This window comes from Halichoerus grypus, chromosome 10 (assembly GCF_964656455.1).
Source record: "Halichoerus grypus chromosome 10, mHalGry1.hap1.1, whole genome shotgun sequence".
Classification (NCBI taxonomy): domain Eukaryota; kingdom Metazoa; phylum Chordata; class Mammalia; order Carnivora; family Phocidae; genus Halichoerus; species Halichoerus grypus.
Genome location: NC_135721.1, coordinates 72,198,832 through 72,221,453, shown reverse-complemented (window position 1 = coordinate 72,221,453; position 22,622 = coordinate 72,198,832). Strand labels below are relative to the sequence as shown.

Below are 22,622 nucleotides of genomic sequence, written 5' to 3'. Positions count from 1 at the left end.
TTCCCCTTGGAGGTTGTAGTCCTCAAGTCCTTCATTTGCTCATTTTTGCTACCCAGAAGAGCAGCTGACTGCCCTTCTCTGACACCCCCAAATCATCTAAATATATCTACAAATGGAATTTACATGAATGCCAGTTAATGATGTGTTTCTTAATACTGACTCCCAGGCAGCCCAGAACCAGTGAGACTTCCTTTGCACGGAGGGCTCCTTCAGAAAACGGCAGTGGAGGATGGTGGGAAGGACATATTGGCCGCAGAGGCTTCAAACTGTAGCCGGAGGGATTTAGATTACCATCAGCAGCCTGCCCCAGAAGCAGAATCTTACCAAATGCTATCTCTCTTCTAGATTAGATAGAAAGAAGAATTGGGGAGATACTAGGAAACATTTTCTGAAGTCGGTTGTCCTGCGAGTTGGGGGACCTGCAGACTGGGGGAGTGGGGGTTGGAAGGTGCCTCACTGGCCTATAACGGGGAGCACAACCGACTACCACAGGAGACACAATTACAGTGACCGAATGTTCTTTAGCTCTCTTGGGCTCTTTCTTTGGGCTCCTTAGTATTACGGGGTTTTGCTACTTGATGCTCACATGTCTCTCTTTGCTTGTGGAAGTCCCTGGCTCAGGGAATTTATGTTCCTTTGCAGGGAATTGAGGGGGCGGGAAAGGGGAGGGGGGCGTTATTTTTGACAGTGAGCTTAAGCCTTCTACAGATGTTGCTCTTCATTTTTAACCAGAGTACTAAGGAGAAAGTGTTGACTTTCTAACTGGCAAGACCATACTCTTAAGTTATTTGACCCTTGCACATTCTTAACCCTTCGGAATATTTTACTTAAGTTGTTCTACCCTTCAGAGCTAAGATCGTAGAATATAGGATAATAATTCTCCGGGCTGCTTTTATTCATAAAGGCAGGTAAAGGAGTTGGCGGGGGGGGGGGGGGGGGGGGATGTTGATGTAATTCCTGGGTTATTTAAACCAAAAAGCCTACTCCTAAGGGAAGAGAAAAGGGGACAGCAACTGCCCAAGACCTGCTCCTTGGAAGAATGCTGTGCATCTAGTATCCAGGGGGACAGGAAATGTGTCTGTAGATGAACTAAGCAACACTTCCCTGAATCTCAAGGAGAAACAGTGTTTGGGGTTTGTCATAGTTTCTAGCACACTCTAGAAATAGCTTCTCTCCCGACACGTGAATACCTGCGTCACTCCTTGCAAAGACTTTTCTCTGATTTCCCCAGTCGACCTTCCATCTTACTATCTGTCCAGGGAAGCTCCACAGTTGGAAGAAGATCACAGCCATTTGGGGGAAATGATGTCTTGTTCTTCTCATCTGAAGAGCCAAAAATTATTTGTGTGTGAGGACAAGAGAAGTTCAGAGAAGATCTGTCGTAACTAAATTTGGAGAAATTACTTTTCAGATTTTAGCACACTCCCTCTTACCTTCTGATTCTAGAATTGAGATACTTCTGACAGGTCTTTGTTTTATCTTAGTGATCAAGATCTGATGTCACTAAGAGGTCAGAAGCATATGCAAAAAAAGAACATTTAAATATTTTCTGATTGGAAAATTACCCTGAAATACCTTTATTATATTTCCAAGCCGTACATGATCACAGGTACTTTGAGTCATGCTGCTGATTCCAGGAAGGTGTTTGCACAAGTTGAGAAAGTAGAAGGGGCCAGCTGATGCATGCTTTAGCAGATGGCATTGTCTCCTTAGAAGCTAAGGCCCCCTTGCCTTATGCATATGGGGCTGCTGGAACGCCACTCCCGAATTTGTCATAACTATCTCTTCTGAGACTGTATTGCTCCCCTCCTTGGCCCCAACCCTTTTGCAAAGACCCAGCAGCAGCCCTCCAGAAATCACTATTTCACAGACATTTCGAAGGGCTGCAAGCGGAGAGCTCAGCCACCATTTTAACCTTGGCATTCCCCTTGAGAGACTAGAGGAGTAGCAAGCCGGGACCTAGAGGAAGGACATGGAAGTGGTAAGGGGCTTCAGGGGTCCGTGGGGAGATGAGCTAGCCCTGTACAAGATCGAGCGAAGGGGAAGCATCTATAAACTCCCTTTCCTGTCTTGTGTTCTTTCCCCTCTGTCTCTGCATGCACGCTGTCCATTTGAGTGCTGGCTTGGCTAAAGTCACCCCAAAGGAAATGTTGCAGTAATAAGAGTCACCTACCTTTATTTCGATCTTGATTTTCTTCCCTTCCTTTCTTTTCCCAAAAAATTTATGAATGGAGGTAGATAAGCAGAGGTTGAATTGGCTAAGGCTGTCGGTTGCCTCTTGATATTCCAGTCTCGGGGGAAAGGGGGGCAAAAGACTACCTACTCTAAATAGAAATCCTAGGCCCATTTTCATTTAACAACTTTATATTACTCAGTACCTTGTGTTCAAATAAATTGTGAAAATAAGTGATTTCTAGTGCTCGGGGCATTGTCTGTGAACTGATCTGCCTGTGTCTCTCATAAATTTTCCATTTGGATGATCAGAGCAGGGCAGAAGATTTTTAGGCTACGGGCAGCTGTTGTCACTGGCCGACCCTGGGTTGTGGGTACATGGGAACTCTGTCCAGGGCTTTGTGGCATGGAGGAGAAGAGCTAGTTCTGTGGGTGAGGTCTGCCTGGGGTTGGTGGGAGCTCCTGCAAGTTCTGTCGGTGCTTCTGCTTTAACCAAGTTGGCAGAGTTTTATCTTACCCAAACAGAGGTACACAGCAAAAGAAAACTAATTTGGGCAATTAGAATTGGTAAATCAGAATTAGGTGGAATATGTTCAGAAAGATGACATTATATTGCGTGCATGGAAAAGAATTAGAACAGCTAACACCTTGCTGCCAGGGAGAGGTTCCTCAGAACCTTCCATGATAAAAAGATAAGGGTAATTTTAATTAGCGCAGTTGCTAAATAAATCGGTGCTGGTGATGTGCTTAAAAATTTGTGTTCTTCAGTTACACATTTTTCGTGCATTTGAATTGGCCATTAATTGGCCAAGTGAGGCATTTCTTTTTAAAGATAAATTTTCAGTTTATTCCTCTTCAAGATACTGCAATATCATATTTGAACAAATGCCAAACGCACTATATAACGAGGCCTTGTCCATCAAAATAATTTGGTTCAAAGAGTTCAGTCTCATGGAAAAGAAGGGTATTAAAGCAGTGGTCTAGAACCCTAAGCACCAGCCTGAGAGGCAGCTTGGATGGTACCTGGAAGGGTGGCGGTGAGAGGGGGTGCCTGGCAGCTTAAGGCTGTGAGTTCTCTGCCCTCTTGCAGTCTTGCCCACCTCTGCTGCATGTTCAGTGCCTTTGCAGATCGAGGCCCAGCCCACGCGGTATAAGAAAAAACACCAAGTGTACTTTCAAGGGTAGATGTGTCTTGGAGGTCTCCGAGAACAGAGATGGAGAATGGGCAGTGTGTGTGTTGGAGGCACGCTGCCTTGCATTTTTGTAAGTGTGCAGAAAATATCTGCCAAAGATGGACTGGCATTTGTGAAATCAAGGTACCAAACTTAGGATTCGCTGGGCAGAGCCCAAAGGCTCAAAGATGCAGGAGTGCCCATCCTTATGAAGCCAGTGCACTTCAAGATAATTACTTCGTTTTCCTCTGATGAGGCAAACCAAGAATCTGACGCAGAGTAGAAGAACAGTAAAAGTCATGTGAATCTGGAAATACACCTCTTTTCCAGGCATTTATTTAGAGTTTCCTGGCATTGGATTGTTTGTAGGTTAGTATTGCAAGAGAATGCACATTTTTTACATAATACTGTGGTTGGAAGCAGTGTTTCCTTACCAGTTCACTGATTACTTCACTAAGTAGGAATTAGTCAGAAGGCAATTGAAAAGTCTTTTGTTTTCATTGTTCATAAGAGACTCTGGTGGTTTGCCTGTACTTTACATCATTGGTGGGTAGATCTCCCCTGTGGAATTCTTAAAAGAAGGGTCATGAAAGTGGGTGAACTTTAGCTGGTCTGTAGAGAATGAGGAGAAGTAATCTATTTGGGTGAGCCTCTTCAGTGATCAGCCATCTAATTTATAAGCATGCCCACTCTGCTAGGTCCAGTAAAGGATTCAGAAAGAGACCCTGAGAGCCACTCTACGAACCAAAACCATAAAACAATGTTGAATTGGGTTGTCTAAAGTCATAGTGCTCACCCACCTAGTAATTCAGATAATCTTAGCTGAGCAGAACCAAAATTATATTAAATGCCTTGACCTATAAGTCTAATTAATCTGTCATGATTTATTGATGGACTGTTGTAGGCAGGGTATAAGTCCTGCTCTCGTGGACTGAAAAAGTCCAATTGAAGAAGTAGGCTAGAAAAACAACACTATATATGCCAGTGGTAGAAGTTATAACGTACAGGATATGATTAATCATCCCTTGCGAGGTTTAAAGACTGCAGTGAGTTCACCAGAGAAAGAGGTCTCGAAATGCTGTCTTCATTGGAAAAGGCATCGCCGAGGAGGAGGAGAACAGAAAGTGTTTCGCACGTGGAGAGGAGGCACGGGAAGCAGAGTTGCCTGGATGGTTCGGGAGTGACCAAGAGCAAGGACTGGTTGTGAGATGAAGAGAGAGCAACTCCAGTAGGAGGCAGTGAAATAGACTGAAATTTAGATTACTGCCAGATGGGGAGGTTCTACCGTGAACGCCTCAGAACGCAATCCCTAGACTAGCAGTGCGGCAGCCGCGCGGGAACCTGCTAGAAAGGCAGAATCTCGGGTCCCAACCTGGACCCACAGACTCAGAATTCTGGGGTATGTGGTCCAGGAATCTGTGCTTTTAAAAACGTGTCCATTTGGTTCTTCTGCAGTTTGAAAAGCACCACTAGGGATAGTTTGGGCTTTGTTCCAAAGGACAGTGGAGACCCATTGAAGGCTCTGGAGTAGAGAAGTGGCACGTTCTTTAGTGAGCTAGCAAACCAAGGCCTTGGGGAAGCAGTCTTCCACATGTACGCTTCTTCAGTGTTCTCCCTTACCATTCTCACTCCCCTGCTAGTCGCCACCTGCATGATAAAACCACTCCAAATTGCCAGTCAAGGAACTGTGGGAGCTGAAGGCATATAACTGCTCTTTGAAGTGGTTTCTGAAAGCTGAGGGTAGGTCTTGTCTGGGTAGTGATGTGGTGTGCATCTATGATATATTTTGTAAGTAGGGGTTTTATTGTAATGTGTGTGCTTTGCAAAAAGTGATTTCAATCAGTGACAATAACAAACACCTATATGGTGCTTTATAGTTTAAAAACACAGTACGATGGACTGATGGGAAACGTGTCCATCTCTGAGCCACATGCGGCCACCGAACGAAAGGAGGCTTGTGAATGAAAAATTAGAACTAGTATTTTCCTTAGCAGTTCTGTTTTTTTTCTAGACCAAGCACCCGCGGTAAGGATAATCTATTTTAATTTTCTGTCAAGTGGCTACTATCGAATCTCGATTTGGTAGTTGGGAAAGCCAATGCCTATGTTTGTCCAAGTTCACACAGCCAGGAAGTGGCTGAGCTAGGATTCGAACTCGGGCCAGAGGCCCAGCTGGCACCGCTACACCATGCAGGTGAGGGTATGGGCAGAGAAAGCTACCAGAACGTTAAAAAACACCCACTGACCAAGTACCACAAATAGGCCTTGACTGCAGTGAAGTCCTGACCCATTTCATTCGAGGTTCTCAAGCTCCCAAGTCTTTTTTTTTTTCCCCGTCATTTGTGGCATTAATGAATCTGTTTAGATAATGGATTTCTACATTTTAAAGAAACCAGCATCCTATCCAAATTAAAATAGTTGGCCCTCAGCCCGTGTCAGAACTGCAACTCATCCTGAAACTCTCCCCTTGCTTTTTCTGTACCGCCACCTTTCCAGGTCATTAAGAACGAAAGGTTTGTGACCAGATTAAACACAGGCTGTTTGTGTTCTGCTTTTTGAGCACCTATGCTGGTTGGAGTCCGTGCCCCTAGATTTTTAGAAGCAGCACCTGCCGGAATTTAGCACCTTCTTACAATAGCACAGCCATGCTTAAACGTTTAATTCCTTGGAGAGGACCCTGTGCTATCACACCAAATATTTATAAGTTTATCTCCCCACGCTGCCTGGCATTCTGAGTAAACCTGGACAGAAGTGTGGAGATCAAAGAATGTAATAATCAAAAACCCTCCTTTCACGCTCTATCTGCCATCAAATGAAAGTATTAGTGAAGTGGTATGGAAATCCTCTGTAGCCTGCCCGCAGCCACCGGCCGTGCCAGTCACGATTTAAAACAACGTGATTGAGTGCTCAGAATCCTCGGGGTTGAGTTGTGTGCGTACCTTAGTGTATTATTTCCAAGTTGCCAGTTTCCCCCAGATTAGCACATTGTCATTTCGGCTTTATTAAAGAAGTCAGGACGTGAAAGGGTAGATTTAGCACAGTGGGGATGTCAGCCACGCTTCCTTGCCGTCATGGGGTGGCGGCTTTGGTAAAGGCAGCCATGCGTGTGAATCCACTCCCACTAAGAGTCAAGCCGAGTGGGACTGAGAGAGAGGAAAAGACCGAAGTACAAGGATGCAGCAAAACCACAGCTCCCCAGCCCCGGGTGGGAACTTCGGGCCCTTGCTTTGCTGTCTTAGGGCCTGGCGGTTGCAAAAAAACACAACACAGCCGGGTGTCAGCGACACAGTAAGTGCTCTCTCGTGGCATTACTGCAATGGCGTGGATGAGCCCAGCGTGGTGTTTAAGCATTGTAGGGATGCAGCCAGATGCAGGACACAAGACCCTGGTCACTCTAGGGGACACCTCCTGTCGTGGAAAACCATGGTTTTCCCGAGGGTGCACTCTGTCTGTTAGAGTGCTAGGGTGGAAGAAGGCTGGAGACCATTGGTCCAGGAATTTACAGGATCCTTTTACATAGGATCAGCTCAGACTGCAACCCCCCCCCCCCCCGCCAGGAGGTGTGAGGGGGAAAGCTTTTCTTTTGTCACTTTTCGTGTGATCAACCCGAATATTTCCATCTAAGCAGGTTATGTGTTTCTCCCACAATCAAAGGGAAATAATGATATACCTTCTCCACTCAGAGTCAGCTACCTCGTATTTGCTTATCTTTAAAACTGTCACAAGAACTTGCAAAATCTTTGGAAAGAAAAGAAAGGTAAGAAAAGAGGGACTATAGTGATGCTGATAGCTGGTTGTAAAGGGAACAATTCGGTTAACTGGTCAGTCCTTTTGTATGCCCAGGATTGAAGAAAGTTTCCTTGATTGCTTTTTGCTGAATGGACTTGGTCACTTGACCACTAACGTGGGGATATTCTAATCCTCTGATTGGTGAGCAGCATTTCTGGCTAAATAGAATTAAGCAAGCAAAGAAACAAAAAACGCAGCTAGAGAAACAGCAAACACAATAGCAACAGCAATAACATGCTCAAGGGTTGACCTAACCCAGGACCACAGGCTTTGTTTACAATGGTAGTAGGTGCATGAGCCTCCTGGAAATCAGACCTCAAGTATGACCTCTGTAGGTACTTCTTCTTTTGTTGGGCACAGGAAATAATAAGATGACAGCTAAGTTTCTGGAATCAGGGCAGCAGCTCTCTGGGCTGCTTCAGTCCCGTGTGGGGTCCGTCTCTAGCATCTGAGCTGGAGACGGACAGACTTGGTTCTTCTTACTGAGCTGCACATGCACTGAGCCTAGACAAGATGGGGAAACACAAGAAAGGGATGTCCTGAGCCCCAGCTGTTGGCACTTACGACCTAATGGATTCACAGGAAGGCTTATGTGTGGGAAACAATCAGAGTTTGATGCCGTTACACACTGGACTGGGAGGACCAGCCTGAGCTCATGGGAAGAACATTGGTAAAGGACAAGATTATGATGTGGGCCTTGGCTGGGTTGGGGAAATGGGATTAGAACAAGAATACTTTTATTCCTATGCTTGAAAACACTTAGAAGGAACATTCCATAGGTCCTTAACATTGGCTTCAAACAGCTGACTACTGGTGACAACAGGCTCCAATGAGCAGGCGATGTCTTCTTCCGATTTAGAGTATCTCTTGGTATCATCAAGGACCGATTTGGCCTATGTCGCCATCTTGACCAGGTTCTGGGTGGGCAACAGGCACAGCCCAGAGCCTGAAAGCTCTGCTGGATGACCAGACCTCTAAGTTGGGCAGATGAGGGAGGGTCAAGGTTCCTGATGCTTTCCTGCTTTCCTGGAGCCCAGGTCAACAGCCAGGGACAGAGGATGATAGCCCGATGCCACACCCCAGGAGTGGCACTTGATGAAGAAAGCAGCTGACTCGGGAAACCAGGAGGAAGCAGGAGGAAGCTGGGTACTGCGAGGTGACGCTAAGGTACCAGACATTGACCCTCTGATGATGGGATGGACTAAAAGAGAGAGCCTCAGCCAAGCCACACCACTGTCCTTTTCACTGGCCGTGTTCCCCATCGAAACCCTCTTGATTTTGTCATTTTCAAAACGGGAACTAACAATAAGCTGTTACTCCCACTTGACTTCAGACACTGTCCTTGTTCAGGGCAGGAGGTCACCCCGGTGGTCAACATCATTGACACGTAACCTATTTGGGGGCTGTTCCCTCCATACTGTCATGTCATGTCAAAGAGTCTTCTTTCTCAGAAGAGGTTGAGGACCCTGTAAAAGGAAAGTATTCTCTGATGTGTTGAAGGCAGACCCTTCCCCTTGCCCCTGGCTTTCACACAGATGATAGCATGTGGGGCAGGTTGGCAGTGACTTGAAGTTGTTCTCTGAGCAAAGTTCAGCTCTAATCAGAGGCAGGAAGTGTTTATTTGAGCTTTATTGGGTGAGTCAGTTTGCTACATTTTAGGTCCCTTTTAACCTGGGGCATCCTGTGTACGTCAAATAATCATAGTTTCAAGCAATTGGAAACAAATATCAGATGCAAATGAATGAAGTTTAGACCTTCCCAACCAGCAGACTCTTATGCAAAATTTTTACTGTTTGGCCAATTCTGATTAGGTTAAGGCTTTCCCACATGAAAACAAGCATCTCCCCTTTTACCCAAAATAGGGTAGACTCTTCCCTCGATGGCTTCTAGAAGATCATCATAAGCCACAACCCTGTGAAAATCCACCCTGTATTTTCCCTACTACCATTTGTGTTGGTGGAATTGGTTATTGCTCTAGGAATTTGGCTGAGATAAATCTGAACTTGGGGAAACATCACAACAAGGCCATGACACTGGAGTAAGGCCTCGGAACAGTGGGAGGTGGAAGGAGGGGAAGGCCTATGAGAAGAAGGGCTGACGATGTGTGAAAATGATTTTTTTAACATTATTCAGGTGATAATTATTTTTGTTATTGCTTAGGAAAACTTACCCCAGTAATCATAGTTACTATCCACACGAGACTCTCCTTCTCTATTAACTGAGAGGTAAGTCTCCAGTAAGAAAAAGGATGTTTACTGTGATGAGGGCTTGCTTTCTTTGTGGGGAAATAAAATGGTTTTGGTTAGGTTTCCCAGGGTGGTTGGATCTTGCCTTTGGTTCTACCAAGGAGGTGTAATAGAGAGGAGGGAGAGTGCCTGTTGTTTGTTCTTTTTAAAAGATGATGAAACGTTGAGGACAGGACAGTGGAAATAGGGAAGAAATGGAATAACTTCAGGCTGCCTTCTTCCACTCCATCTTAAATTCTGCTTCCAGAATAGTTTTGCTTTAGGTCAGCTTTAATCATATCATTTTACAACTCAGAAGATTTCTGGGGTTCTTTGCTTCCTACCTGTGTTTTTTAGAACCTCCCCACCTCCCCCGCTGCCACCACCAATCTGTCTCCTTCCTACCTACATCCAGAATTTATGAGCGGTTTCCTAGATAGCAAGTTTTTTTCACCGGCTCAATCCCACCCTCCCCATCCCTGCCCCGTGGCGTCCCTTTCCACTTACCTCTTCCTTGAGGGCTGTTCCTTTAACTTGCCAGGACTTCTTCTCTCTCGCCCACATCCTAACCCTAATTCAGATTTGTGTCAACCAAATTCCTATATTGCAACGGCCAGTTCCACCAGGACCAGTTCTAGTACGGAAAATAAAATATAGAAAGGGTTTTCCCATGACGGTTTCCTATCATGATCTTCTGTAAGTGCTAAGGCCTGGATGACAGACAATTACTCTGTATGGATTAACTAAGTAAGACCCAGATACCTAGGTTTCACAATCTGATTCAATAGAGGAGGGTTTCGCACATAACCATAGAACGTTTTGTGTTGCTTTTTTGTGGTTTCCCATGTTCAATTCCTACTTCTTAGAAACCAAAGCCATGGCTTATGGCTTACGTCATCTTTCATATCCCCCAGGGACCCACCCCAGGGCTGGCCACCCAAGAAAGACCTGTTGAATTGATAGATTAAATGATGCGGACATGGAGGGGAGTGAGGAGATGTCACAGAGTGTGAAGTGAGGACCCATGATTCCCTTAGATGATGCACAGGAGAAATTGTTCATCCCGTCACTGGCACATCAAAGGCAGACCGTTCCAAGTCCCATCTTTTGTTGGGCGCTCATGTGAAATTGATTCAAAAGCGATAGAATCTCTGCACATATAAACAGCTCGCAAATGGTGGGGAATGTGCATCCAAACAAATCCAATTGGCAGGACATGTGGTGCTGCTGAGAGGAAGCCTCTGGCTATCCATCACACCTTGAAAGATGAACAGGGCAGGCCTAGTGTTCCCTTCAAAGGCAGGAAAGGTTAGCGCTCTGGGAAAACAGAGCCCAATGGGAATTTCAAATACATGGTGTGGCCCTTCCGGCTTGTAGGTCATGATTAACTATTCTTACCCTAAATGGCCATGACATATAATCTCTTTCCTAATTTCATTATTTTACTTACTATCACAGGACCGTAACTTTTTAGACATTCAGGTGAGATTAAGGGAGGAGAAGGTGGAATAAGGCTTTTAAAATCTTTGATTACCTCAGAAAACATATTTGCTTACTTTACCAGGAAGTTGGGTTTTTGTTTTGTTTTGTTTTCTACTGATGCCAAGAGGGGATTAATGACTAGCTGCTGGGTCTGCCAGCTTTCTTTTGATTTCAGTTTATGTAATTAAGCAGTTCCCAGAATGACTTAAGGTTCTCACTCACTCTGCATCAAAACATGCTTCTCAGATGTGTTAGGTGTGGAGGTCAGAAGAGATCCAAACTCCCTGAATGGAGGGAGGGGGAGTGAAAAATTGATCTGGCTTTGAACATCTGTCCCTCCAACTTAAAGAGGGGTGATTCTGCTTGGGGGCCGTGCACATTGAGGTATATTGAGTAGAAAGCAGGTTTCAGCAGAAGTTCAAAATGAGCTAATGTTAGACTAGCTCCAAGTGAGGTTAACAACAGGAATAACACAGGGAAACCAGCTCTGGTTCATTACTGAATTTCCAGCAACTAGAGCTTCACGTGTGGTGGATGTTCAAGAACTCATGCATTCGACAAAGACGTACCAGTAACCCACTGTGTGCCGGGCTCAGTTCTCGTTGCTGGAGATCCAGTAAGGGATTGACCCGACAAGAACCCCTCCCTCGGGATGCTCACACGGAGCGAACGTTGGATGAGCAGATTTTTATTGAGTGCCTCCTTAGTTACGGAGTTCAGAGCTAGTGGTGGTGGGGGTTGCTAGGAAGAAGAAACTGTGTTCCTCAAGGAACTGACCGTCTCACTGGGAAGTGAAGACACTGCCCATGGAGCGAAAGAACTGTTTAGAGTTGTAAGTGAATCCAGGGTGCTGATACAGACAGACCCCCATGGGGGCAGGCTGGTCAGAGTGGGTACTCATTTCCCGATTCCGCAGGCAGGCGGCTCTCTGCAGCAGGCTGACTTGTCTCTAGCTCCTTAAGCAGTGAGAGTTTGCAGCTGCAAAAATCAGAGTTCCCTTTGGTTCCCTTTCTCCCTTCCAGCCCGTAACCTTTTTTCATTCTTCCATCCACACGATGATTGTTTTTAAAGGGAATTATATTAAAAAAATAAATAAAGGGAAGCTTTTCTTTTGGGCTCAGGCTAGTTCCCTTACAAACTAATAGGACAGAATTTCTAACAGTTCCTGCCTTCATGAAACAGACAGACAGCCGGGGGGAGAAAGACATGAGTCAGTTATGCAAATCAAACCTCCTGAATGCTACAGGGGAGAACACAGCCTATAATAATGAGATTTGACCTTGTCAGGGAAGTTAGGGACAGCTTCTTAGAAGAAAAGACGGCTGTACTGGAATCTCAAGGATGAGGAGGGATTAACCAGGGGAAGGGAGAGGGGAAACATTCCAAGCAGAGGGAATAGCATAAGCAAAGGCCCTGTGGCAAGAGGGAATTTGCTGTTGGGACAGAGGGAACCAGAGGTGGCTGGAAGGGAGACGACTCAGAAGAAGGTAGATTGGGCAGATCATAATAGGCCATCAGGCATATTAAGGAGTTTCTTATTTATTCCAAGAGTAATAGGAAGCCCTTAAAAGAATAATCAATAGAAAGAGAGGAGGGAGGGGGATGCGTTACACTCAGATTTTCATTTCAGCAGGGTAACTGCCTGTAGTGTGATCCGCATTTGCTAGGGGGACTAGTCAGTGTGGGGAGCATTAGGAAGAAGGCACTCGTTAAGAATCTAGATGAGGTGATAATTAATTACTTGGACCAGAATGGTGGCCCTGAGCCGAGGCGGGCAGAGACTAAAAGAAGTAGACAAATGTAGCAGGTACAAAATAATACACAAGTACAACAGGGAGGAGCAACAGGGCTTGGTGATGGATGTAAGGGATGAGGGAGAGGGAGATACTCGGAGTGAGTTTCAGGTCTCTGGCTTGTGCACAGGAGCCTTGGACGAGGACCGGTTCACTGGGGGGAAATTACCAAGTCAGCTTTGAACGTGTTGGGTTGAGTGCTTTTGTGGCATCTAGAGGGAAATGTCAGAAATTCGGTTGGAAAGGGGCACCTGGGTGGCTCAGTCTGTTGGGCATCTGCCTTCGGCTCAGGTCATGATCCCGGGGTCCTGGGCTGAAGCCCCACATCAGGCTCTGTGCTCAGCGGGGAGCCTGCTTCTCCCTCTCCCTCTGCCTGCCGCTCCCCCTGCTTGTGTGCTCTCTCTCTCTCTGTCAAATAAATAAATAAATAAAATCTTAAAAAAAAAAAAAAAAAGAAAGAAACGCAGTTGGATAAATGGGTACGCAGCTTGGAGGAGAAGTCTGACATGGAGGTTGACGTTCGCGGGTCGCCTGTGCCGAGCGAGGTGCATTAGACACTGTGGGTGTGGATGAGACTGCTCAGCCAGGACAGAGTGAGGAAGGGGGGGCCCTAGAGCCCCTGATGGCTGGGGAGAGAAGCCCGCACGAGCAGGCCCGAGACCACCTGCCCGAGACATGGGGAGGAAACCGGCCTGAGAGCCAAGGGAGCCAAGTGTTTTTTGGAAGAGGAAGTGCTCCGGGGGAAAATACTGCTAAAAGGACAGGAAGGGAAGACTTGGTGATGGTAGCAGCTCTATGCCATCGGTGACAATAGGATGAGGCCACCTTCCTGGAGCACCCATTTCGAACCTGGCACTTTAACATATAATATCATCCCCATAGGACGTCTGTAAGGCAGGTCCTCTATCATCCGCTTTTTACAGATGAGAAAACCGAGCACAGGGAGGAAGCCATTTGCCTGAGCTCACCTAGCCAGTAAGTGACAGAGTTCAGTGGGAGCCCTTCTTAGTCACTGCACGGACCCTGTTCTTAAATGCTGTGTGTCTAGGGTTGGTGGGATCAAAAGCAGCCGGGGAGCACAGGAGGGTGTAGAGAAGCGAGGTTTTCTCCTCTTGAAAGCCTTGGATTCCTTCAAACAGAGCCGAGGAAAGATGGCGTTGTTGCTGAGGCCCACGTCCGGCTGGGCCGCACGACAGGGCATCCCAGAGGCCGTCTGATGCTGTGGTTCAGCTAGATCGGGGCAGTGCTGGGCGCATGCTGCAGCTGCCCTTTGGCCCCCAGCGCTCTGGGGCCGTGGTTCTCAGTGGGGCGAGAGAGGCCGATGTTCCAATTCACCACCCCGGGGCTTCCGAATCGAAAACTCGGGGGTGAGGGGCGGGATCCGTGTTCTCACAAGTCTTCGTGTGATTCCGATGCACAAGCTTGAGAACCCGTGTTCTTGGGGGATCCTTGCAAACAGAAGAAGGAAAATTTAAATGATTTCTAATCCATGTATCTCTCAGACACCAAACACCTTGGCAGAACCCAGATGGAAGCGTGGTTCTGAACCCAGGCTGCACACTGCAGTCCCATGGGGAGCTTTGCACACGACCGATGCCTGAGGCCCACCCTCAGAAATTCTGGTCTCATGGGGCTGGGGTCAGCCTGAGCATTCGGTTTTTGTAATGAAGATTTGAATGGGGAATGGGTGATTGAGGGAATGGCTGACAAGGCAGCCTATGTACTTTTGAGTCCAGAATCGTACTCTGGGCAGAAAACGGGGCAGGCCTTTAAGGGGAAGGAAGACAAATGGAAGAGAAGGTAGACCGTAGGCCCTTTGTGAGTATCGGTATAGCTTGAATAAATTGGGAGACTGTCGGGCAGAAGGTAGTCTGAATTCGTAACAGTTCTTAACGATGGACTTATTTTCAAAGCAATGCCAATAATAAATACGCTATCACAGCTGCTTCATGAATAAAGAAGGATCATGATCACCTCCTCCTGGCAGCTTCACTTAGACTCTGTCTATATGTTAAGAATGTGCTCACCCCTCTGGCCTCCCCAGCGTTCCTTCCTCCCCCGCTGACCTGCTCAGCCCCCGCCCTCGGCATTCTCACCCTGTCCCCAAATCCTGGGATTTGTTCCTGCCCCCCACCCCTGCCTCCTTGTTGTCTCAGGCCCTAGCTCTGTCCAGAATCCTCCGTGGCCCCCAGTTTAGAGAGCCCACCTTTCTCTTGCTCTTTCATCTTTAAGACACTCCGCTCCTGTTTTGTTTCCTTCATTCTGCCCATTTCCCCTTCTCCACCCTTGGCTCCTAAGTTCTGCAGGGGACAGTGCTGGCTTGCCATTCTTTGCCTCCCGCCCAGCACAGCACCCCGTACCTTACAGGCTTGGGAAATAGTAGTCAGAAAGCTGCAAAAGTGAATTTCCATCCGTCTCCTTCACACATTGGCACTGAGTGAAGATAAAGAAGGCCCCTCCTCCGATGAGGTATGAGTGTGGTTGGGTCATTCGGAGGCCACCTTGAGGAAGGAAGCCATAGGAAATTCCCAAGATGGGTATCCCAGTAGGAACATCCTCCAGGGTGAAAAGTGTCCCACAGAAGGGGCCCTCGCAGCCTCAGTAGCCCGTGGGACCTTGTAGTAGTTTCTCAGGGCTGCCTTCACACATTACCACCAGGTGGGGGCTTAAAACAATCTGAACCTATTCTCTCATTGTTCTGGAGACCAGAAGCCTGGAACCAGTGTCACTGGGCTGAAATCAAGGTGTCCATAGGGCCCTGCTCTCTCCCCAGGCCCTCAGGGGAGAGTCCATCCTTGCCTCTTCCAGCTTCTGGTAGCCGCCATGTTCTTTGGCTTGTGGCCACAGCACAGTCTCTGCCTCTGTGGCCACATTGCCCTCTTCCTGCTTCTCAAATCTACCCCCTGCCTTTCTCTTATAAGGACACCTGTGATTGCTTTGAGGGCCCACCCTGGTGATCCAGAATAACTTGCCATCTCAAGATCCTTATTGTAATCACATGTGCAAAGTTCTTTTTTGCTGTCTCAGGTAACACTTGCACGTAAAGGGATTAGGACATAGATACCTGGTGGGGAGCCATTATCCAACCTCCCGCACATATAAAGGTAGCTGGAGCCTCCAAAGGGACAGCGACTTGTCCAAGGACACACTTCAGGGTTGTCACAGAAATCAAAGACCCAGGTCTTCTTTCTGTCCGTTTTGGGCTTCCTCCACTAAACTAAGCTGATGTTCATAAAAGTAAAACAGAGAAAGAAATTTAAAATAACACGTCATACCCTAATCCGTGTGCTGTCTGGATTATCTGTCTTCCGTCTTCTGTCTGGATTTCGTGCTACCAGGATTCATCCATCTCTGCACCTTCTTCCCCCTTGGATTCGGGCTCAGGAGATGCTCTCTGGCCCGTGTGGAAGCAGCAGTGGAATTACCTAAATGGCATTTTCTGCTCTCCTTTCAGGACCGCCTCTTTTTCGTCATGGAGTATGTAAATGGTGGCGACCTTATGTTCCAGATTCAGCGCTCCCGAAAATTCGACGAGCCTCGTTCCCGGTTCTATGCTGCAGAGGTTACGTCAGCCCTCATGTTCCTCCACCAACATGGAGTCATCTACAGGTAGCTCTTCCCTCCTCCTGCCTTTCGTGAAAGCAAAAAAATAAAGAATTCTCCAGACACTTGAACTGACTTTGGCTCCCGCCCAACTGGTCTCTTAGCAACCCGCTTTAGATGAGTTGTTTGTTCTAATTTGCTCGCAGAGGACTTTTTTGGGGGCTGTTTATCACTGTGAATGTTAATATTTGAATAGCCTCAGGAGATCTGACCCACCGTTTGTGCCAGTTTTGATTGAAAGCCCAAGCACAACATTTTAAAGGCTTGGCGCCGAGCGACCTTGGAGTGACCTTCATTTCTCTCCCTCCCCACCCTCTTCCTTCAACATCAGGGCATTCTCTTTACTTTTTCCTTCTGTGCCATGAACTTCCTCCCCTTCCCAACCTCTTGCCACTTCCTGAGTTTGTTTGGCTTTGTTGTCTCCAGCAGATAGAATCAGGAGGAGGAGGAGTTGCTTGGGGGTCTCTGGGTTTATGATTCGAGGAGGAGGAGGGGAAGGGAGCTAGACAATATCCAACAGGAAGTTACTGCAGATCATCCAGTCCCTCACTGCTGCCCTGTCCCCCTTCCAAGAAAACATAGAACACACACACACACACGCACACTCACACACTCACACACTGACTTTCCAGTAAGGGAGTGGGGCTATTTACGCAGGCTCTTCTGTGAGGTCAGGAGTTCTGGGAGGAGTAAATATTTATAATTAGCAACAAGGACACTAAAGTTCCTTAAGGTTTTCTCAATGACTGTCAGTTTCTTGACTTGGTTTTTGCCGCCGCCTCCCCCCCCCACCTTTTTTCAATTGGGTAGAAGAATAGCTAGCTGGGTTCAACCCAGAACTTCGTCACTAGAACCTTCCTGACCCTCTCCTGGGAGCAGTGTTCTGACTAAATGCTCGTTGAGGGTTCTGACCAACCCTCACCCCAGACTTCCTTTTTACTGACAACTCTTAATTTCCTCAAGTATGCGTCTCTCTGCTCAAAAAGAGTCAGTACCTCCCCCCCGGCCTACAAAATAAAGCTCCAACTTTTCAGCCTGCCGGTCATGGTGCGCCACACCGTGAGTCCCTGTATTGGCTTCCTATTGCTGCGTAACAAAATACCACAGACTTAGGGGCTTCAGGCAGCACCCGTTTATTATCCCCCTGTTTCCGTGGTCCTGGAGTTCAGGCACGGTGCACCCTGGCCCTCAGCTTGGGGTCCCTCTGCTGTGATCAGGGTGTCAGGCCGTATGCTTGTCTAAAGTTTGGGGTCTTCCTCTGAGCTCACACACTGGTAGGCAGAACTCAGTTCCTTGTAGCATGTGGCTGGCTTCTTCAAGGCCAGCCGGAGAGAAAGCCTTTCCTGCTTGGAGTCTCTGACTCCAGGGAAGGCTTGGACCCTCTTTTGATAGGATCACTTGATTAGATTAGGCCTACCTGGGACAATCTCCCTTTTGTTTAACTCAAATGATTAGGGACCTTTATTATATCTGCACAATTCCTTTGCCCTGTAATGTCACATAATCGTGATAGTGACATGACATTGCCTTTTCCACCTTCTTTTGGTTAGAGGAAGTCCCGGCTTCCACCATACTCAGGGAGGGACTATGGGATTATAGCAGAGTGGGACTCACTGGGGCTCTGCTTAGGTTGTGTCTGCTACATCCTGGTACCCCTTTCTCTCTGCAGTCCCCGTAGCACCTTGTTTTGAACCCACCAAGGTTCTCAGCTTTTCTCAAACCCACCTGCCAATTCCCAGCTAGCCTGTGCTCATGCCCTCCTCAGGCGGCCTCTGTCCAGCCCAGAGGCCTCACACAGTACTGCCTGCCCACACAAAGCCTGGTCCCACCAGCCAGAGCAAGTTTCTCCATCAGCCACACTTCTGTTTGCAATTCGGGAATGAATGGGACCTGAGACTTCTGTTGCTGCGCCTACCACTGTCCACCTTGTGTTAGTTAGCGTTAGGCGTCGCTATGGATCCTTCACTAAGTTGCAAATGCCCTTAAGGACCATTTACTTACATATATATTTTTTGTAAACCCCTCCATCATCTTGTTTTACAAGCTCTTCTTGTCTTACACATAGTAAATAGTCAACAAATGACCACTGACTTCAATTAGTTTAAAACCCTAATCTCTGCCCCCGAAGCAGCTCACAAGCCCGTTGGAGGTACAAGAGTTAGGTGTAGGAAGAGCTCAGCCATACTACAAGGCAGTACACTGTTAGGTGCCGATGACAGAAGAAGGACGGCCATCCTCTGAGACATCATCCCCCATTCCATCCCTATTACAGTGGGTGTAACCATCCAGCATACTGGCAGGGATTCAGAGCGTTCCCTTAAGTAGCTTGCCCAAGGCCCTACTCGGTCAGTGGCCGACCTAGGAAGCCTAAGTGATTGATCAGCAAGCTCATGCTGTACACCAGGGCATCTGTCACCCCGCCTTCTCAAGTCCAAGTCCAAACTCTTTGGCTTGTCATCCCAGGTACTCCAAAATTCGCTTCTCCCTTACATGTCTACCTCTCCCCTTTCCACTTCCCTCTCCTCACACCTGTGAACACTTTTGTTCTGTTGGCTTCTATGAGCCACACTGTCCCCTCCCCCCCCCACATTCCTTCCCACCTCCCTGACCATTCCTTCTCAGTCTCTGTATGGCCTGGCCTAGCTGTAGCTCTCCTCCAACCTCCATTCTCTAAATGCTGCTTTTCCCCAGGGCCTTCATCCCTCCTTCCTCCTACCCTAAAAGTCCAACACGTGCGTGCTTTCAAATGACTCCTGTGAACCAGTGACCCTCTGTCACTACATCCAGCCCCCCAGTTATCCCCAGAACCCAAACAAGCTCTCTCCCCCAGGCCTCTCTCTCAAGACATGAGCTCGGGGCCTTGTGCCTTCTTCCGAGGTGAGTTTGCAGTCTTTGACGGACTTGACTCTTTCACAGCCTCTCGGTTCCCTGCCCTCCTGTCTGCCCTCCCCCTCCACTGCTGCCCGCCATTCTTTGAAAGCAAACGGTTGTCACACGCTCCCTTTTTAGCCTCCTTCAGACTCGCGCGTGCCCCAGGCCTGCCATGCACAGCTGTGTGGTCTGGGCACAGTGCAAGAGCCAAGGGCGCAAGCAGTGAGTGGCGGATGGCATCTAGGCCGGCTCTGCTGGTGTGGCTGGCTTCAGCCCAGGGAAGGGGTGCTTTTTCTACCCAGAGGAGATGGCTTATTGTGTCTCTCACAAAGACACCGTCTGTGCACACGGGGCTCTGGTGGCCCCCAATGATCTTGTGACCCTTATCGCTGTTCCCTCCAACCATATATCCCACCCTCTAGGTGCTCCAAATTATTTGCCATTCTGCCCCCAATGCCATTCTTTTTCATTTCTCGGAGCCTTTGTCCCCCCGTCCTTGGAAATCCCTTTCTCCTAATCTGTGTCTTGATCAATGAGTGGTTCCCAGTTCACATCCATGTTCTGATTGCCTCGGAGTCCCTGGTTTAAAAGGTACAGAGATTCCATAATACTGGAGGAGGGGAAATGGATAAGGATATTGGTGAGAGAGAAAACAGCCCTGAGTTTATGATTGCTGAGGCTACGTGATGCCCACGTGGGAGGGGGGTCCACTGTCCTATCTACTGTTGTATGTGTTTGAAGTTTACCATAATTATAATATCTTCTCTTAAAAAAGAATAGCAATTCCAGGGCAACATTCTAGAATTTTTGATTCAGTATGTCTGGAGTGGGGTTCAGGAATCTATGTTTTTTTAAAGTGTTCCTCGGGTGACTTGGGGACCAGAGATGGAGAAAAATTCTCTTCTGCCTCTGGGACTGTGTCAAGCGCCCCCGCTGATGTGAGGCTCTCCCGACCGCCCAGCCTGTCCTGGGGATCATGCCTTCCCTCTATACCAGGCATTTAGCAGGTTCCCTTTGCAAATCTTATGTTTTTACTTAAGATACCTCTTCTGTGATTGAGAACTCCACACAGGAGTGCTTATCTGGTTGGCCTAGAACAATAGCCTGCTTATAGTAGGTGTTCACTAAATGTTTGTTCTTCTAGTCTCTAATGCTCCAGAGCCTTCCAATCCAGTGGGTTGCTCCCTCCTAGGTGTGTACTTCTTAAAAGTCTGTGTTGGAAGCATTCCTAACTCCTTGACCCTAAAAGGCCCCCAATTTCTTCATAGCTCTCATTTTATGGGTTAATGAGGATGCTAGGATCTCTGTTTCCCATGTTGCTTTGTGTTAGGCTGCCGAAAAAGAGGGTGAAGGGCAGTGTGTGTACAGGGGGCTGGGGAGGCCGGGAGTGTGTCTCCACCTCTTTGCCTCTGGCTATTCTGAAGCCCGGCCAGAGACCATGCTTTGTGCGATACAGGGGTTTATTTGGGAGATTGGCAAGGCCAGGTTTTGGAGGAGGAAGCTGATTGCTGGAGTGGAGATGGAATTTTCGGGCTTCCTGCTGGAATTTATACACACGCTAATTAGCAGCTAACTGGCCAGTGTTCAAGAATGAAGGAAAGAAGTCATTTCTCTGGCTGGTGGCTCACACTTTAAGGAGATCCCACACTGACAGGCATGGCCCCCTTTCTTCTGGTCCTTGTCTGAGTCAGGTTCCAGCACCAGGCAGCCCAGGGTACCGTCTCTCTGTCCGTGCCCCGTGTTCCTAGAATCCTCTGTGTGCTGTGGCAGAAGCTGGCCCCGTGTGTCCACTGCGTGTCCAGCCATGGCTTAAATAAAAAGACCTCTTCCCCTCCTTTACCCGCCCTTCCCTCCCCCGCCACCAGACACAGTGAGAGGTAGAGGTTTTGAAGGGTGTAGGCCTCCGTTAAGAGTGGGTTCAGAGAACTTTCTCTTCCTCTACACCAGGCTCGCTGCCTGTCCATTTTCCCCTGAGACGCTCGGTTGGAGCAGTTGACTCTCCGAGAGCACCCCTCTCTCTGTGCAACATGAGACAGAGAGATGGTGTGAGCCGCCTCAGACAGAGAGGACAGCCCGGGGCCCTTAGGAAGATGAGCAAAGGCTTGGCAGTCAGGAATGTATCTTTGTATTCTTTCAGAGTTCAGAAGTCAGGACCCCTGTGGTGGAGGGTGGTGAAGAACGTGGCCTCGGTCACATGGCCAAGCGTCTTAACACTCCGTGCCTCAGTGTCCTCACCTATAAAATGGGAATGATAGTTGTATGTGCCTATCTCATGAGGTTGTGGAGATTTCGTGATTTAATAGGCCTCAATAATTTTGAATAGTGCCTGCCACACAGTAGGTCCTCAGTAAAGGTTAACTATCTTATTGTATCTTGATTTTTATTAAGATGGATTGAAAGAACATTGGAGATCTTTTATCCAGCCCGAGCTCCAAAAGAGATTCCTGGAATCCTGTCAGAAGAATGAATTCCTTTCTTCCTTATAAAATTTAATTCCTTTTTTTTATTATTATTATAAAAGTGGTAGTCCTAGGAAAAATAAAAATGTAAGCAGCCGAGAAAGGTATAAAATCAGCTTTCCCTTCACCAACCTTAGAGCCACCCAAGGTGAAACAGTGGAAGGGGTTCTAAAGAATCCTTCGAGAACTCTTCTTGAGCAAGTTCCTGGACCTCTTTGAGACTGGCTTGCATTGACCTGGAGCTCAGACAATGCCTGCATTGTCTCCTGCATGCAGGAGCGGAGCGTGGTTGCTCCAAGTCAGACTGAGGAGGCAGAGGTGAAGGATCAGAAAGCCAGTGGGGAATGACAAGGCATTTTACTTCTGGGAAGGCTCATTAATGATTAACATCTCACGTGGAGCACTAAAATTTGGTCTTTATCTAGCACAGGGGAAGTATGACTTCTCCCTTAATTTTTCAGAAATTTCCGTCTTTAGTGAGCTGTCACCACCACTCCCCAATAGCCATCCTGCACTGGGGACCTGTTGTGCGCCTGGTTGCCCTAACTGGGGGCAGTGGGGAGCCATGAGGAGAGAAGTGTCTCTGCTTTGGCCCACTCTAGATCACTCTATACTCAAGAGGTGCTTAGGAAAGGCCTTCCTTGTTGATGCTCATGTTCCTAAGAAGTCAAATAGGAATGAAGAGCGTGGAACAAAGATTTAGGCAATACCTCTGAGGACCTAATAAACCTGAATCTTAAATGCCTTGTCCTCAGCGGGATAGGAGGACAAAGCCAAGAATGGGGGGCTTAGGAGGGGTTTCCCTGAACAGAGCTGGAGACATACTGAGGTCTGTAGCTATGCCCTGCAAGCCAGACCTCCCTGGAAAATGCACATGGAGTTGTGCTATAAACTGTAACCTTGTCTTCCTACTAGTCAAAGAGGGAACGTGTGTACCTAGCTTGGGGAGTGATAGCCTGCCTCGTCCCTGGGATCATCTCCTGCCGTTGACACTATTCGGCATTTCCTGACTTGGGGAAGGGCTCTAGTTAAAGCCTGTGCTAACAAATGGAAAGTC

General features: G+C 47.7%; 1 protein-coding gene across 2 annotated transcripts in view; it reads left to right on the top strand.

Moving 5' to 3' along the window:
- PRKCE (protein kinase C epsilon) overlaps positions 1–22,622 on the top strand; it is a 480,084-nt gene that overhangs the window by 379,351 nt on the left and 78,111 nt on the right. For both annotated transcript variants that reach the window (XM_078056612.1, XM_036070369.2), the window contains exon 11: positions 16,087–16,241. In XM_078056612.1, the coding sequence (XP_077912738.1) occupies positions 16,087–16,241 (155 nt within the window). The remainder of the gene's footprint in view (positions 1–16,086; positions 16,242–22,622) is intronic.